We start from the raw sequence: 15547 nt of genomic DNA, 5'->3' as shown, positions 1-15547 counted from the left end.
TGTATATATATATATATATATATGTGTGTATATATATATATATATGTGTGTGTATATATATATATATATATATATGCGTGTATATATATATATATATATATATATATATGTGTGTGTGTGTAAGAAGTAAAAAAAAATTTTTTTTTAAAAAGCATTGTTTTAAATAAAGTCCCGCTCAATGTTTCAGCCACAACTTTCATTTTTTTGCCGAAACTGCTTTCTGTCACTTTGTTCTCCCTTTTTGATAAAATCCCAGAAACATTTCTGTGCTGGCTTCACATTTACTGAGTATTGTAATCTCCCATCATCTGTATATTTATACAGGAACTTTAAACACGCTCTGACTTTAACACATTTGTTACTTATAAATAAATGTTTGTTTCAGTAACCGTTCTGTTTTCTGTTTGGTTTTCAGGAAGCGAGCTGCCGCAGCAGCAGGACATCAGACGGAGCTGAGGGTCAGTTTCTGCTTCTGGACTGAAAAATGAAAACGTGACGACATCGTCCGACAGTCTGAACGATTGAAAATAAATTAACGTAAAGTTTAGTTTCTGTCTGAAACTCTATACAGTGGTTGTGTTATTATAACACTACACTTTAACACTAAAATATATATTGTACAAATATACATATATGCATTTATAGAGACACTGTAACAGCTAAACTAAGCTTAGAGTCAACCAGCAGTTCCAGTTCAACTCCGACAGAAGACAAAAAACAAACAACAAAATAATTTGAGTTTAAAACACAAAGATAAAAAGATGAGGCCCATCGCTCTGATGGAGTTATTCTCATCACATGTTTGTTTCTACATGCCTCCTTCTCTGTCTCAGCAGGAAGACATGCACAGCAACTTCCTGCCTGCTGAGGACGCGGGACAGCAGAGGACAGAATCAAGCCAAGAGGACGGGGACGTCAGCTACGCCTCGGTCCAGTTCAGACACAAGAAACACAAACGGTGGGAACACACACACACACACACACGGTTCTCACCCTCATCGTGTGTGTAAAACTGAAGAATCTGTGCAGCCCTTAAACCAGTTGATCTTTAGGCTTAACTGAACTTTAGTTTTCAGTTTGTTGACCTTTGACCTGTTATGACTAACGCTTTCATCACTGTGATGACATCTTCACGTGAGCTTTTTCAAAAATTAAGCTTTATTAAAACCTTTCAACAAATGCTCAGGCGGTCCAGAAAACAGCAGCAGAGGAATAAATGTGGCTCAGCGCTGACTCTCAGAGCAACACGTCGGTTTAAAACCTCAGCACCAACTGTTGGAGTCAACCCTGACTGTCTGTTAGTAAAATATATTGTGAGCCTACCAGAAATGTTGTTTCTATTAGGAAATAACCACTGGATGCACATCTACAACCGATCAATTTTCAGAGCTAACACATATCAAGATGGCTAATCAGCTTTAGCCAACGCCAAACGGTTAAAAGTCTGTCAGTTTTACGGAGACTGAGCTAGTTTAGTGTGGTAGTAGCTGAGAGTCATTAGCAACTCATACTCTGCACATGAGAACAATCATGATGTTATTTTTTATGCAACAAAGTTCAATCAGGTCATCTGGATGGTTTCTTTTTATGTTGAGACGTTTCATCCTTCATCCAAAGGACTTCATCAGTCCAAGGAGCCACAACAAACTCAGTCCCACAAGCAGCACACTCACATAGTGGGCCAACCAGTTTGCTGGTGATAAAATGGTTTCTGGGGCCCACTGTCTCTCCCGTCGACTCCTCTGAGGCAGCCATAGCCAAAGTGGACTGATGAAGTCCTTTGGATGAAGGACGAAACATCTCAACAAATAAAGAAGGCGTCCAGATGACCTGACTGAACTTTGTTGGATTTTTTTACCTGGATTATTGGGCATGAACTTTGATGTTAATTTTAATAGTTTTTGTTTAAAACTTTAATTAAAAGGCGGCAGGTGATATGCATTCCTTCAAGGAATAATAGGCATTTATTTTATTTTATTTTTTTACCTCCGGGTGACTGAACCGCTCTGTTCTTCTGACACGCTAAAGCAATCATCATTTTCTCCTTGCTCTGCATGTTGTTTTAGACAAGTGGAGGAGGCAGCTGATAGCATCATCTACTCATCAGTAGCCACCAAAAGATGAGGTCACTTCCTGTTTCCTCCCAGAAGAACAAATGGAGGAGTCATTGAGGTGACACAGTGAGATCTGATGACATTCAGAACTGATGGAGAAAACATCTGAACCAAGAACCCTCAGATACAGTCATTTTATTTAAATTCTTTATGTCAGGCTCAGTCCCTGAACTGTTTTACTTTACCATCCTGGTTTTAATAATTAAAATGTGAGTATGTTTAAAATGTAGAGAGTCTGATCTGAAACACTGGCAAATAAACAGTTACATGTAATATAATGTATTATAGTAAATTTGTTTGTTGTTTTAATAAATGTTTGTGTGTAATTTAAAAAAAATGTTTTGAAGTTTTTTTTCTTATGATAAAAACGTTGAAGAACGATTAGATTTTCTAAAATCCTGATGTTTGTTTTTTTTATTCTCTCTAAAAGTAAAGTCATAGATTCCAATTCGTTCATGTTAAGAATGAATCTTCAAAGTAGGGTTAGGTCAGGAGTTCCTCAGGGTTCAGTGCTCAGCCCAATACTCTTTGAAGTATTTAGTCTTCTATTGCTATTATTAATATGGTCAGACAGCACAGGATAAATGTTAGGATAAAGATAAGGTTTCGCTATTGTCATTCTCATCATATGTGGTACATGTGGTGGAACAGAATTGCGTACACAGGGTCCCATTTACATCCAACAAAAGTATAAATTGTAAAGAAAAACAGTAGTAAGATCTAAGATATGAACTAAGAAATTTGCTAAACTAAGAATACACTAAGCACTAATAGTGCACTAATGTTCAATGTTATGCTAACGATACTCTGTTATTTTTATCCAGGAAACCTGATTAATAAAGTTAGTTACTTAGATTACAATCTTAATTTTGAAACATAAAAACATGGATGACTTTGAATTGAAATTCTGAACATTACGAAGAGGTTTCATAATCGAGTCGTGTGTTTTGAGAAATTACGAAAGTAAACCCAAAATAGCTTCATAACCTAAACTCCTGAGAAGTAAAGAGGGGAAGACGTTTCAACACGTTCAGTCTGAGAGGAAAAACAAAACTGTTTTTGCTTTTTGATTCAAACCAATCCATAATTCAACAGCTTGGATGAAATACTTTGATTTTTGTGTGAAATTTATTTGAAACCACAAATTTAAGACTTAAATTCAGTTCAAATTAAAAGTTTTAACAGTTTACAAACACAGATAGTTCACGCTGAGCCTAAACCATTTGATTTTTAGTTTAAATAAATCTTAGACCCGTTTGTTTTGGTGTGTTCAGACACCACCAGTGCTCCGGATGTTTGCTTCTAATCCATCAACAAACAAGGAAAAAATATGGAAACTGTGGACAACTGACCAACACTCCCTGTGGAAGCTTGTGAATCAGCAGTAACTTTGTGCACTCCTCCTACAAATCCCATGATGCTTCAGTGTGATTCTCAGTAACATCACATCACTTCCTATCCCATTTTGTTTTGGTTCCAGGGACGTTCTTTGCGGTCAGATCCATTGTCTGAAGCAATGAGAATATCTTTAGTAACTTTCACCAGTCCCGTTTCTGATGAGCTGAGCTCTAAACCTCGACTGAAGTTCCACAAATAGATTATTCTTTGTAGATGTTCATGCAGCTAACCTACATCTATTATCTCTAGAATTTTTAGATGGATGTTAGATTAGATATAGGTCCATAATTGCCCAGAAATCCTGAATTAAGATTATATTTCATAATTAAAGCTTAAAACGCTGTGGTACGTAACCATTCATTAGATACAAATTAAGCAGACCCAAAATGTGGATATTATTTAAACACTCTGGTTGGGATGGAATCTAGCAGACATGTTGACGGTTTGGATGAAGTATATTTGACAATTCAGAGAGCTCAACAGGATAAAAACAGTCCAAACATAAATCAGGTTCTAGTGACATTTCTAAAGCTGCCTCATCTGACAGGGAACCAGAGGCAATAGTAGGAAGGATGGTTTGAATTTTCTCCCTAATTGAAATAATTTTATTTATAAAGAATCTCATAAAGTCATCACTGCTTATAGCTGTAGGGATATGTGGCTCAACAGAGATAGGATGTTTAATTAGTTTAGCTACTTAACAGAAACCTGTGGTTATATTTTATTCTCATCTATTAAAGAATAAAGTTCATGTTCACCATCATGAGATATATATATTATTTTTATTTTAACATTGGTTTATCCCAGCATTTAATAAGTTCATTCTGGACTGGTGAGTACTTCATCATGATGATGTGTTCAGTTTTCCCCAGTAAACGCTGACTCAGCATGATTGTTTTCCTATATTTTTCTTTTAATCTATTTACTTTTACATATTTCGAGCTGTTTAAACTATTCATACATTGAAATGTTCAACTTGTTCAGTAGATTGCAGGTGAAACTTTTGTTTTTTGTAACTTTTATATTTCATAAAGCATTTATTTACAAAAACTTCCCAGTAGAAATACACTAAAATGTATTTAATTCTTACAAAAAAAAAATTGTTCTTTTTTTCAAAATTGTTTGGCTTCCTGTGCTACTTTTAGCTTTCAGCTGTCCTTCTGTAAGGCGACTCTTAGCCAGCCTTTTGTTACTTTTAGCTTTTATCTGTTTTGTGGTACTTTACATTCATTTATCGGTAACACTGTAATACTTTTAGCAATTTTGCTACTTTTTGCTTTCATCTATTGTTAAGCTATTCTTGTTTTCATTAAATTGTAACTTTTACTCTGGTGCTTTTAGTAACCTTTTGCTACCTTAGCTTTAGCTGATATTTTTGGTATAGATATTTAAACATTTTAACTTATGATCTGTTACTTTAGCTATGTAGCTATACTGTTTTGCTGCTTTTGGCGTTTACCTAGCATTTTGCTACTTTTGAGGTTTAGCTAGTGTTTTGCTTATATTATCTAATGTTTACATTTTTTCAGCTTTTGACTATGTTTTGAACAATTTCACAGAAAATGTTTTATTCTGTAGGAGTGTATTTTACTTTGGTAGTCGGCGGAAATGGAAGATTTTCTTTTCCGGTTTAAGTCACGGTCAGGGTAAAAGATGGCTGCGCCCGAAGAGTTGTTTTGCTGGGAAGGAGACTGGGGCTTACCGTCCGTCAGCACCGACTGTCTGGTGGTTCTGGTGAGTGTCCGGTCGAACCGAGCCGGTGTCGGTTCTCCGTTTGTTTGTAAATAGGTCTTTGTCGCGGTAAAACCCGGGTTAAAGCGTCACGTGGCGCCGAGAGACGGTCCCGTTAAACTAATATTTTACCGGTGAACCAGAAAAACGGTTGAAACATCCGGAACAGAGAAGTCAGAAGGTGACTCCCAGTGCTGGTTTAACGAGTTCTGCACAGAAAAGTTGAAATTAATCAGAAAAAAGCCTGTAGGTTGAAGTTTTCTTAAGTTTAATATCGAAAACAAAAACTAACATACGTCATTAACCTACATCTGATTAAAGATGTTTAATCAGCCAGCATGTGATGAGTTTTATGGGTTTATCACATTAAACTGTTGGACCGTTAAGAGTCATATGTCAGGTTTAAAATAAGTTTTTCACACAGTTTCTGCTTTTTTGTTTCCTCTACATCTTGATTCATTCAGACAAAAGGTTCATAGTTGTGTTTATTTGTCATATGCAGGTTAACACGAGGTTAACAGTACAATGAAATGTTCATGAGAAGAACCGATTTGGCTTGATAAAAAAACAATAACAAATAAACAAACAAGAAAGACTAAACCACATGTCAAATTCAAGGCCCGCAGGCCAGATGTGGCCCGCCACTCATTTTATGTGGCCCGTGAGAGCTTCAAAGGTCTGATTGTTGTATAATAAATAAGTCAAAAGGATGCACTGATAAACTACATTTCCCATAATGCTTGCCGATTATGTTACCCTTGAAGCAGAGCCCTGTAAAGAGAGAGTTGGGACACTCTTTGAACTCGCCGATACGCGGTCACGTGGTTCATGCAGCTCCCCATAGTTCCAAACAGTTCATCGCTGTCAAGTCATTTTGAGCGGCTGCTGGCGCAACATAACACAAAAATCGACTTTTCTTACTTTACCTGACGTCTTTCAGTAATTGCTGAGCAGTAACTAACTGATTACTTAACCGATTATTGATTATTTCACAAACTATGCATTTTATCAAAGCATTTTTAGAAGCGGCTGATACATTTATCATTAAATTTTAGAAGGAAACGAGACTGCAAACACATATTTGTTAGAAAAAAAATGTATATGCAATACAATGATCAATATAGCCACATCAGTGTTTTATAACGTATACACACGTTAAAGATCAGAGTAACTCCTGTTATAAAGCTGTTTCTGATGTTCTCTGCAGGATAATGCTCCACCTTGTCCTCCATGCAGCAGTTCAGATCTGCTCCAGCTTACCTTAGATCATCTGGATGAATTCTTGATTTCTATAGAAGATATTAATTCAACCTTTATTTAAACAGGTTTGTCCCATTGAGCCACGAGGACTCATTTACAAGAGAGACCTGAATATAATTGTTGTATTTGTCGTTTTTTTATGGAACCAAGTACCTGATAACTGAGTTGATTGTAGCCTGACAACTATTGTAAAATTGTAATTCATTGATTAAAATGTTAATTTAAATGAAACTGTTTCTAGTTAAAACCATAACAGATGACAAAATAAGTGTTAACTGTGCAAAAATAAATTTCCAAACAATTTATTATATAATATGTAAAATGTAAAGCAAGCTTTAATAAAGTACTTTTACTGACATTTATACTGTTTATTAATGACATCATCTGAAGTCAGCAGGAGCACCATCATCATCATCATCACAACAACACAAAGTGAGAGCTGTAAATTTAATCTGCACAAACATTTTCAATCAGGGCTCAAAATGTTTAACTGTCAAAGAAATGTGCAATAAAATAAACTAATGTCACTCTACAGGCACATTTAGAGAGAGGACAGTTCACAGAGACACAGTGAGGACGTGTGAGACTGAGAGACAGTGAGGATGTGTGAGACAGAAGGAGGTTCAACCAGTTGTTCATGGACCAGACCCAGATGAGAAGAACAGCAGAACTTCCACTGACCAGTGATCACACATGTTGTTCTAAATTAAACTTTGGTACGAACAGTGTTAAATAAGACATGTCATATTTTTTATTGAACAATAATCTTCATTCTAACAGTGACGTTATAATTTCAGAGACTGAGGAAGAAACAGAAATGAGGCGAGTGAGATGAGGGAAAGATGAAAATGTGTCCTCAGAGGACGGGGACATGTCAGGATCTGATGATCCAGGATCAACAGGACCAGGAGGATGGATCAACAGGCAGTCAGGGAATAGAGATGAACAACCTGAGGGAACAATTAGAACACAAAAAATACATAAGCAGGACAGAAGAAACTCACAGACAAGAAAATTAACTCAGTCCTGTGAAGAAAAATGTTAACAATGGAAAATAAATTGACATATTTTTACAAAAGATCAGATAAAGACAACTGGCATGAAGAATAACTTCCAGCTCCATCTCAATGTACCTGTGATAGTTTAATAAGTGTTTTGTTACTGTCCTACAGTTTATTGATGCTGATTTATTCTTGTAATAATTCTTATTTCTTGTTCTGTCTTGAAAGAGTCTCATCTCAACTTGACCCATGATTACCAAACACTAAACTAATAATATAAAACTAATGTAAATTAACAGTCCTGCAGTAAATACCAACTTTGTGAAGGTTATGGTGTTAAAGTAATTTTATTCAAACATCTTGATTCAGCTGTTATTGATTAATAGAAGACAGAAAATGAGATCTTGTACCTTTGTGATACTTTGAAAGCAACATTCAGTTCATGAAGTCATTCTGTGGTTTACCTGGAAAACATGAAAACATTGACTCATCTCCACCATCACGTTTTTCTTTAATGATAATGTCACAATTTATGCTGCAGTCTTTGACAAATGATCTATAACTTTAACTAAATTACGTCAATCTTGTTGTCATGTTGTCATCATTCTTTGTTAAATCAGGTCTCTCTTGTAAATGAGTCCTCGAGGCTCAATGGGATTTACCTGTAGAAATAAAGGTTGAATGAATCTCTCAGGAAAAAAAGGCCAAATATTTTCTAGTTGAGTTCAGTAACTGGAATTACCACAAATTAAAAAAGACCACCTTTCAAAATGTAAGCAATAATAGATATTTTAAAACGTTGAATTAGAAATAGACCCGTTTAAACCGTCATGTTGCAGAGCAGCTGCAGTTAAAACACAACTAGTAATTTAACATGTTTCATTAACTAAAACTGGCGACATGAAGTATTAATGTTGATAAGTTGAGGTACAGAACAGTCAGATAATGCTTCACAATGGAGAAAAAGTGTCGTATTTGCATTAACTTACCGGAAAAACACGGAAAATGAACAACGTTCAATGGTGAACCCGCTGCTGTTTGGAACTCTTTGCCGCTTCATGACCCACGTGACTTCCGCATTCCATTCTTTCTATGGGAGTCTATGGGAGTGTCGCAACTCTCTCTTTACAGGGCTCTGCCTTGAAGTAACAGCGTCCAACTACATTTCCCATAATGCTTGCCGATTATGTTACCCTTGAAGTAACAGCGTCCAACTACATTTCCCATAATGCTTGCCGATTATGTTACCCTTTAAGTAACAGCGTCCATCCATCCATCCATCTATCATCTTTACCCGTTTATTCCATTTTGGGTCACGGGGGTCGCTGGTGCCCATGTCCAGCAATCACTGTGCGAGGGGCGGGGTACACCCTGGACTTGTCAACGTAACAACGTCCCTTCACTAGATTGCAGTTTTTCCACATCGGTGTCATTTTCCGAACAAGTGGAATTGAAAAATACAAACAATGATCCCAAAATGTCCAGGAAAAGCAAAACTGATGCAGATGGAAGGCTGTTTCAAGAAAGATGGGAAGGCGAATATGTTTGTGCTTCAAGGAAAGAAACCGCTATGTCTTTTGTGTTATGAGGCAGTGGCGGTCGTCAAAGAGTACAATCTACGTCGGCATTTTCACACCAAACATCAAAGGGAGCCTTCATCCCTAATGTTGTTATTTTGACTTTATTATACTTATGTCTTTTTTTTTAATTGCAGCAATGTATTTGGGATTGCAGGTTTATGTGTTTGTGCAGGCAAATGTTTTCTGAAATAATACCATCTCACATTAGTTGGATGTATGACCCTTGGAAGGCTTTATTCTGCCCCTCTTATATGACAAAAAAGTTTTGAACAAAATTAATGTCATAACTTGTTATTTTTCTTTATTCACTTGGAAAGTTTGATCATTAATTTATGGAGTAATATGGGTTTCATAACCTGGCAAATTAAAAGGTTTTATGTTTTTCTACATCTATGCAAATATATATATGTAATAATTGTAAGTTGAATAAGTAAAAGTTTCAGAGTTATTTAACATTAAGGGGTAGTTATGTTTATTTTACATTACACTTAGTTAAATTTAGCAATATTTATACTGTCTTACAGTTACATCTGGCCCTTTGAGGGCAACCATTATGCTGATGTGGCCCTCGATGGAAATTAGTTTGACACCCCTGTACTAAAGTGTGCAATAAGGGTACAAAAATAAAGTAACAAAGTAAAAAAGTAATTATAATATTTACAAGATCCCAAAGAGAAAATAGTAAACAAGATTATGGTAGAATTTTAATGGAGCAAGATTGTGTCGAAACGTAAACATTTTTAAAAATAGTCTCTTTAGTCTCTGTTCTGTCAGAGACACGGTCTGTTCTCGTTTCTTTAGCTGGATTCATTATAAAAATGTTCAAACACTTTTCTAATCAGAGTAGAACTGATTGTAGCTTCAAAACATGAAATTTGTCTGGAATTTAACAAAGTTACGTCAGGTCCTCTGGACGAATTTAAAAAAACAAAAAACAAATAAAAACTTGTTGAGACGTTTCGTCTTTAATCTAAAAGACTGTCAGTCTGAGGAGCTGCAATAAACCCAGTGTTATAAATAGCACCATCTCATAGTGGATCAACCAGTTTGTTGTTGACATCCAGAACTAGCTGTTCACATGATAACAGGGCCTCCATGTCCAACTGTCCTCCTCTTACAATGCTGTTATTCCTAGTATCTCTCAGTCTTCTGTGAATAGCAAGCAGCCATCAGGGCACTAACGACCAACTGTTAGGCTGATGGTCCTTCTTTATCATGTGAACAGCTGGTTCTGGATGTCTGTCAACATCAAACTGGTTGATCCACTAAATAGTTAAGGATTTACTGGTCTGTTAATGTTCCTCCCTCACTTGTGGTCATGAGGTTTGGATGAGGACCAAAAGATCCAGATCCCAGATACAAGAAGATGAAATGGTCTTCCTTCACTGGTGGCTGGGCTCAGTCTTAGGGCGAGGAGCTCCGTCATCCAGAGGGAGCTGGGAGTAGAGCCGCTGCTCCTCCGCATCTAAAGGAGCCAGTTGTGGTGGTTCATCCAGACAGGTCCCACTGGGAGGAGTCTCCAGGGGAGACTCAGAAGTCAGGGAGGGATTGTGGATCTTCTCTGGCCTGGGAACTCCTCAGGGTCCCCCCGAACGAGCTGGAAAGTGTCTCTGGGGAGGGGGGGGTCTGGGTTTCTCTCCTGGTCCTGCCTCTGCGAATCACTACAGATGTGAGGTAGAAGATGGAGATGAAGAATTCAAATAAAGCAACAGTTTAAAGTTCGAGTAAAAGAAAAGCATGAAGTTTATTTATTTTTTGTTTTTTGTTCATTATTCTATGAACATTTTAATTTATTTTGTTTCCTTTATTTATAGAGATAAGTCCCATTGCGACACAATTGTCTCAACTGCAAGAGAGGCTCGTTATACACAAAAATAACAACAATACAGTTGGTAAAATCAATACATAAAAAACAGTATAAAATATACATTTCAACATAAGCTATACAGACATAAGAGAAACAGAAACAAGAGTGAGAGTTTATGGATGTGATCTTTCATTAAAAAACAAAAAACTCCTGTCAAACTGAATATCCTGATAAGTGTTTTTATTTGTCTACAGTTCTTCGCAGCTGAAGCTTTTTAAAATAAATGTGTAATTCCTCAGGCTACCTTCAGATGGCAGCATGATTTTAAACAGAACTGCAGCCTCCACGTTTTCTATTAATAAAATAAGTTATTTCAGTTTTAGGCTCTTCTTCTTCGTCCGATACGGCAGTAAGTCAAATCTGTTGAACATTAATGAGTCAGACACGCTTCTGTGTTATGGTGTTTTTTAATTATAAGTTGATAAAATGAAGGTGTCCGATTTATTATTTTAATTAAACACTGTGAAAATCTCTTTATTGGAAGGAATACTGATGCAAACCCAGCAGCGTTTCTTGGAAGGAATGCATATCGCCCGTCTTGCTGAGGCTTTAATGAAGAGCTCGAGTGAGAAGCACTCAGAGGAAGTGTTAGGAGTGACTCTCAGCTACTACCACAAGAAATTTTAGCTTCATATCTGAAATGGTCTGAGTTGGAGCCATTAAAAAAATTAAAGTTTAAGTTTTTAAGTTCGGTTGGCTGTGGCAGCCATCTTGATTTGGTTTATCTCCAGAAGTTAACAGACGTAGATGTGGGTCCAGATGCTACTTTCTGAATTAAATATTTTGCTGACAGGCTGATGGACAAATGAACACCCAGACAGGGACACCTCTATCATCACCCACCCTGCAGAGGACCGGCCAACACACATGATTTATTTCTTTATTATTTATGATTTAATAATGAAGTGCCGTCAGAGACGTTGCGTAAGTTTGGTTTTGTGTGTCTCGGTGAAACTGCCCCTCCGTCTGAACCATCCGGTTAAACCCGGCTGAAAAACCCAGATGGAAACCGTTCTAACCGCAGGCTGTCATCCTGCAGACTCCTGACCACCCACAATGCTTTGCGTCTGCAGACAGACGGAGTTTCCATGACTGATGTGAGTCTGTGGGTCCAGCGGAACCGCCTGCAGACCACGCTCGGGGCCGCAGCGCCGCTCAGAGTAATTAGACCCGACCGAAACATGTTTGTGTTGGACTCGCATCACTGAACCTGCAGAAGTGCATGCTGGGTAATGAGGGTTGTCCTCTGCATCGGTCGGAAAAGCCTGAAGTGTTTCTGCTGCTGAGTCACAGCTGGTTTCACAAAGTGCTGCAGCTCTGGACCTAAACGCTGACACGTGTTCGGGTCAGAACCAGAGGTTCTGAACAGCCCGGTGTGTGAACTGGACTTTGTGTTGGTGAAATGCACCTGCTGCACTCATGCCCAACTTTTAATCAAAGATCTTACACGAAGCGGTAGCGCTCAGAGTTGGAGTCGACTCTCAGCTACTACCACACCGAGTTCTAGCCATTTGGTCTTTAAGTAGCTGTGGTGGCCATCTTGAATTAGGCGGACTATAAAAGTCAACTGTAAAGGTGAAACTAATTTATAATTTTCTTTATAATTTTAGTGTTTGGCGAGATATTTTACTGACAAACAGACGAAGCAGTTTTGTACATGATTAACCGATCTTTGATGGCTGCAGGCGATAATTAAAATCATCAAATTAATCTCAAATAATCTCTTAAATCTTAAAGTAAAGTTGGTTCTTCTTCATGATAGTTCTGTCTTTAGTCCAGCTGATGGTCTGGGAGCTTTCAGAACCTCTTTAAACTGTGAATAATGTTTCTTCTCAAACTTAAATCCCTTTTGGAGCCTTTAATCTTCTGGAAACTTCAGCCGTGCTGTAAGCTGTAATCTCCCGCCTGACGTTCTGTTTGAGTTTTAGTTTCCAGCTCTGCAGCCGCTCAAACGGAACAAACGTCTTCACTTTCATCCACATCGGACCTGACGGCGGCGCTTTACGAGGAAATTCTTTCTCACTTTTTCTGGTTGTAAAACCTGAGCGAGGCTCTCCGCTCAGAACCTGATTTTAATTTTTTTATTTCCAGAAGAACTGAGTCATTTCATCTCTAACTGTAACTCTGAGTCACGGCTCGGATGAGACAAAATACACGACTTAATCTCGTTTTAGTTGTTTTAATCTCAAACCGAGTATTGTTTAGAGTTTAAACGGTTCGCCTGAATAAAATCCTTCACCATGAACATTTTCTGTAGCGAGACGTCTCCTGGACCAGAACTGGTCCGAAGTCTTTGATCCTTTGAACGTTGTTTGTCGTCTTCAGGCCTACGCTCAGTTCGCTGGAGCTCCGATGAAACTTCGAAAGATCTGCAACCCGTGGAGGAGTCCGAGCGGTGAGTCCGAGCCGTTGTGCACGTTAAACCGTGTCTCACTGGAGGCGTGAGCTGACTTTTTTTATTTTCCTTCAAAGGGTCACTTCCTGCTCTGAAGACCAATCAGAAGGAGACGCTGTCCCGACCCGCTGACATCATCATCCACCTGAGAAAACAGGTACCGCCAGGTCCAAACAGCTGCAGCAACCACTCGGGAAGACTATAAAATGATTTCACAGTCACAAAAGGTTTTAAATGTTTGCTGTTTAAAAAAAACTGCATCCGGGTCAGAACCAGAGCTCGGACTTCTGGCGGCAGAACATCAAACAACAACGATGAAAACTGTCCCACAGACTTCGATGGGGTTTGGTTTTAGTGAGGGTTAAACCCGGTCCTGCTTGGATCTCCAGCTCAGACGTCCCAGCAGAACCATCAGTGGGAGTTTAAATGGGTCACAGGAAGTTGGACTTTAATGACTGAACTGCAGTTTCCAGAACTTTGACTCTTTTACAGATTTAACCTCAGAATGTTCATCCGGCACTGAAGCCACTCCAGCTCTGAACCTTTAAACTTTAAAACATTTTTTATTTTCACAAACTTTTCATTTCTCCTCCAGTTTGTCCTCCTGTCTTCAGTCTTTCTGTCTCCGCCCCCCCAGAGTGTCTCTGCTGCAGGACTGATGTCCTCTCAGAGGTCACTCTCCCACTGTCTGAGCTTCCAAACAGGAAGTGAAGTCTCTTTTTTTAACTTGTCCTCTCTCCTCCACCCAACCCTGTAGAACCATCAAACAAAACCTGTGGTACCATCAGAACCTTCTGCTCACGGGTCAACAAGTTCTTCTAGTTTTCACACAGAGACTTGGTCTGAGGCTTAGTTTTTATTCTGCGGTTCTGCCTGAAGTGCTGGCAAACAATGACCCAAAGGGTTCTGGGTCTTCTGCCTTACCCAGCATGCCGTTCTTCATCCTTCATGTTGTTTCTAATCAGACCTTTGATGTTCAGGAGGATTCAGTCAGAGGGTCGACAGGAAACAGGAAGATGTTTGAACCTGGAGTTTCAAAATAAATCTCACACTTTCTCTTCAAAATAAGAGTCTGGCTCTGTCACAGCTTAGATTATGCCAGAAGGAAGTCACAGATTAAAGGAAGTAAAAGACAAACTGCTGCTCTTTGCTGATGGTTCTGTTTGAGTCGGATCAAAGTGTTTGGACTCGGGTCTAATGTGTCAAACATAAAATCTGAACTTTTATTTAAGAACGTGTTTTAGTTTCTGAAATCTGTGAAGAAAGCAGCTAACGTTCAGAAGAGATGGAGCTCCGGTCCAACAGAACGTCTGAAGCCCGGTTTTATCATCTGAGCTGCGTATCATTCGCGTCTCAGAACTTTGTGGTTCTGAGGTTCTGCAGAGACATGTTCCTACAGAGCTGATAGCTCTGAACAGAACCTCAGTTCAGACTCTGGGACTGGAGTCATTCAGGCTCAGAGTGGACCAGAACCGGTTCTTCACTGTCACAGAGAGGTGGATCTTTAAACACTGATCTGAACCCAAACAGAACATCTGCTCTCAGCCGCCGTTCAGCGTCGAACCAGCAGCTGGAAGAGATTACCCAGCATGCTCTGCATTCCCTCACTGCGGTAGGTTGGTCACCGACCACAGGGACGGAAAAGCTGCTGAAGAAGCTCCGAAGAGAAAACCGTCGGCTGCAGAGTTTAACCTTCATCTTCTTCTTCATCACATGTTCCAGTCAGCTGTTTTTATTGTGTTGACCGTAATTACACACAAAACCAACAAAACCAACAACACCTCTTCTGTTCAGTAACGGTGTGTAACGGTGGGACAGCAGTTAATATGTTGTTCTACTTACTACTATTATTACTTCTACTGCACTACATATGTTGTTACTGTAGTGAAAATAAAGCTCAGGGTATTGATTCACAGGAAGTATCAATGGTATTGATCATGTTATTGATAACCTTAAACGGAAGAAAGCCAACCCATCCTGCACCAATCCAAAGAGCCACTCCATTCAAGTTCTTTGTTTTTATGTTATATTAAATGATGTTTTTTTATTTATTTATTGTATATTTATTTATTTATATAAATACAACGCAGACCACGATATGAAATGCATTTATTTATTTATTCATAGAAAACCGACACAGACTACGATCTGAACTTTATTTATTTATTATAGAAATACAACACAGACCTCGATCTGAACTT

The 15547-nt window shown here is 38.4% G+C and overlaps 2 protein-coding genes across 2 annotated transcripts in view; both read left to right on the top strand.

Annotated features, from left to right (window-relative positions):
• The window catches only part of LOC119409649, a 15779-nt gene extending 13655 nt beyond the window's left edge, over positions 1 to 2124 (top strand). The window contains exons 5-7 of the mRNA XM_037676550.1: positions 416 to 458; positions 837 to 958; positions 2067 to 2124. Coding sequence (XP_037532478.1) covers positions 416 to 458; positions 837 to 958; positions 2067 to 2124 — 223 coding nt within the window. The remainder of the gene's footprint in view (positions 1 to 415; positions 459 to 836; positions 959 to 2066) is intronic.
• A 3021-nt stretch (positions 2125 to 5145) lies between these two features.
• The window catches only part of LOC119409845 (metaxin-1), a 14020-nt gene continuing 3618 nt past the window's right edge, over positions 5146 to 15547 (top strand). The window contains exons 1-3 of the mRNA XM_037676750.1: positions 5146 to 5246; positions 13277 to 13346; positions 13424 to 13503. Of these exons, the coding sequence (XP_037532678.1) occupies positions 5166 to 5246; positions 13277 to 13346; positions 13424 to 13503 (231 nt within the window). The 5' untranslated portion in view covers positions 5146 to 5165. The remainder of the gene's footprint in view (positions 5247 to 13276; positions 13347 to 13423; positions 13504 to 15547) is intronic.

The sequence above is a fragment of the Nematolebias whitei genome, chromosome 5 (genome assembly GCF_014905685.2).
Source record: "Nematolebias whitei isolate Nwh7 chromosome 5, NemWhi1, whole genome shotgun sequence".
NCBI classification, from domain to species: domain Eukaryota; kingdom Metazoa; phylum Chordata; class Actinopteri; order Cyprinodontiformes; family Rivulidae; genus Nematolebias; species Nematolebias whitei.
The sequence above is the reverse complement of the archived record's forward strand: the minus strand, read 5'-3'. Positions and strand labels throughout refer to the sequence as shown.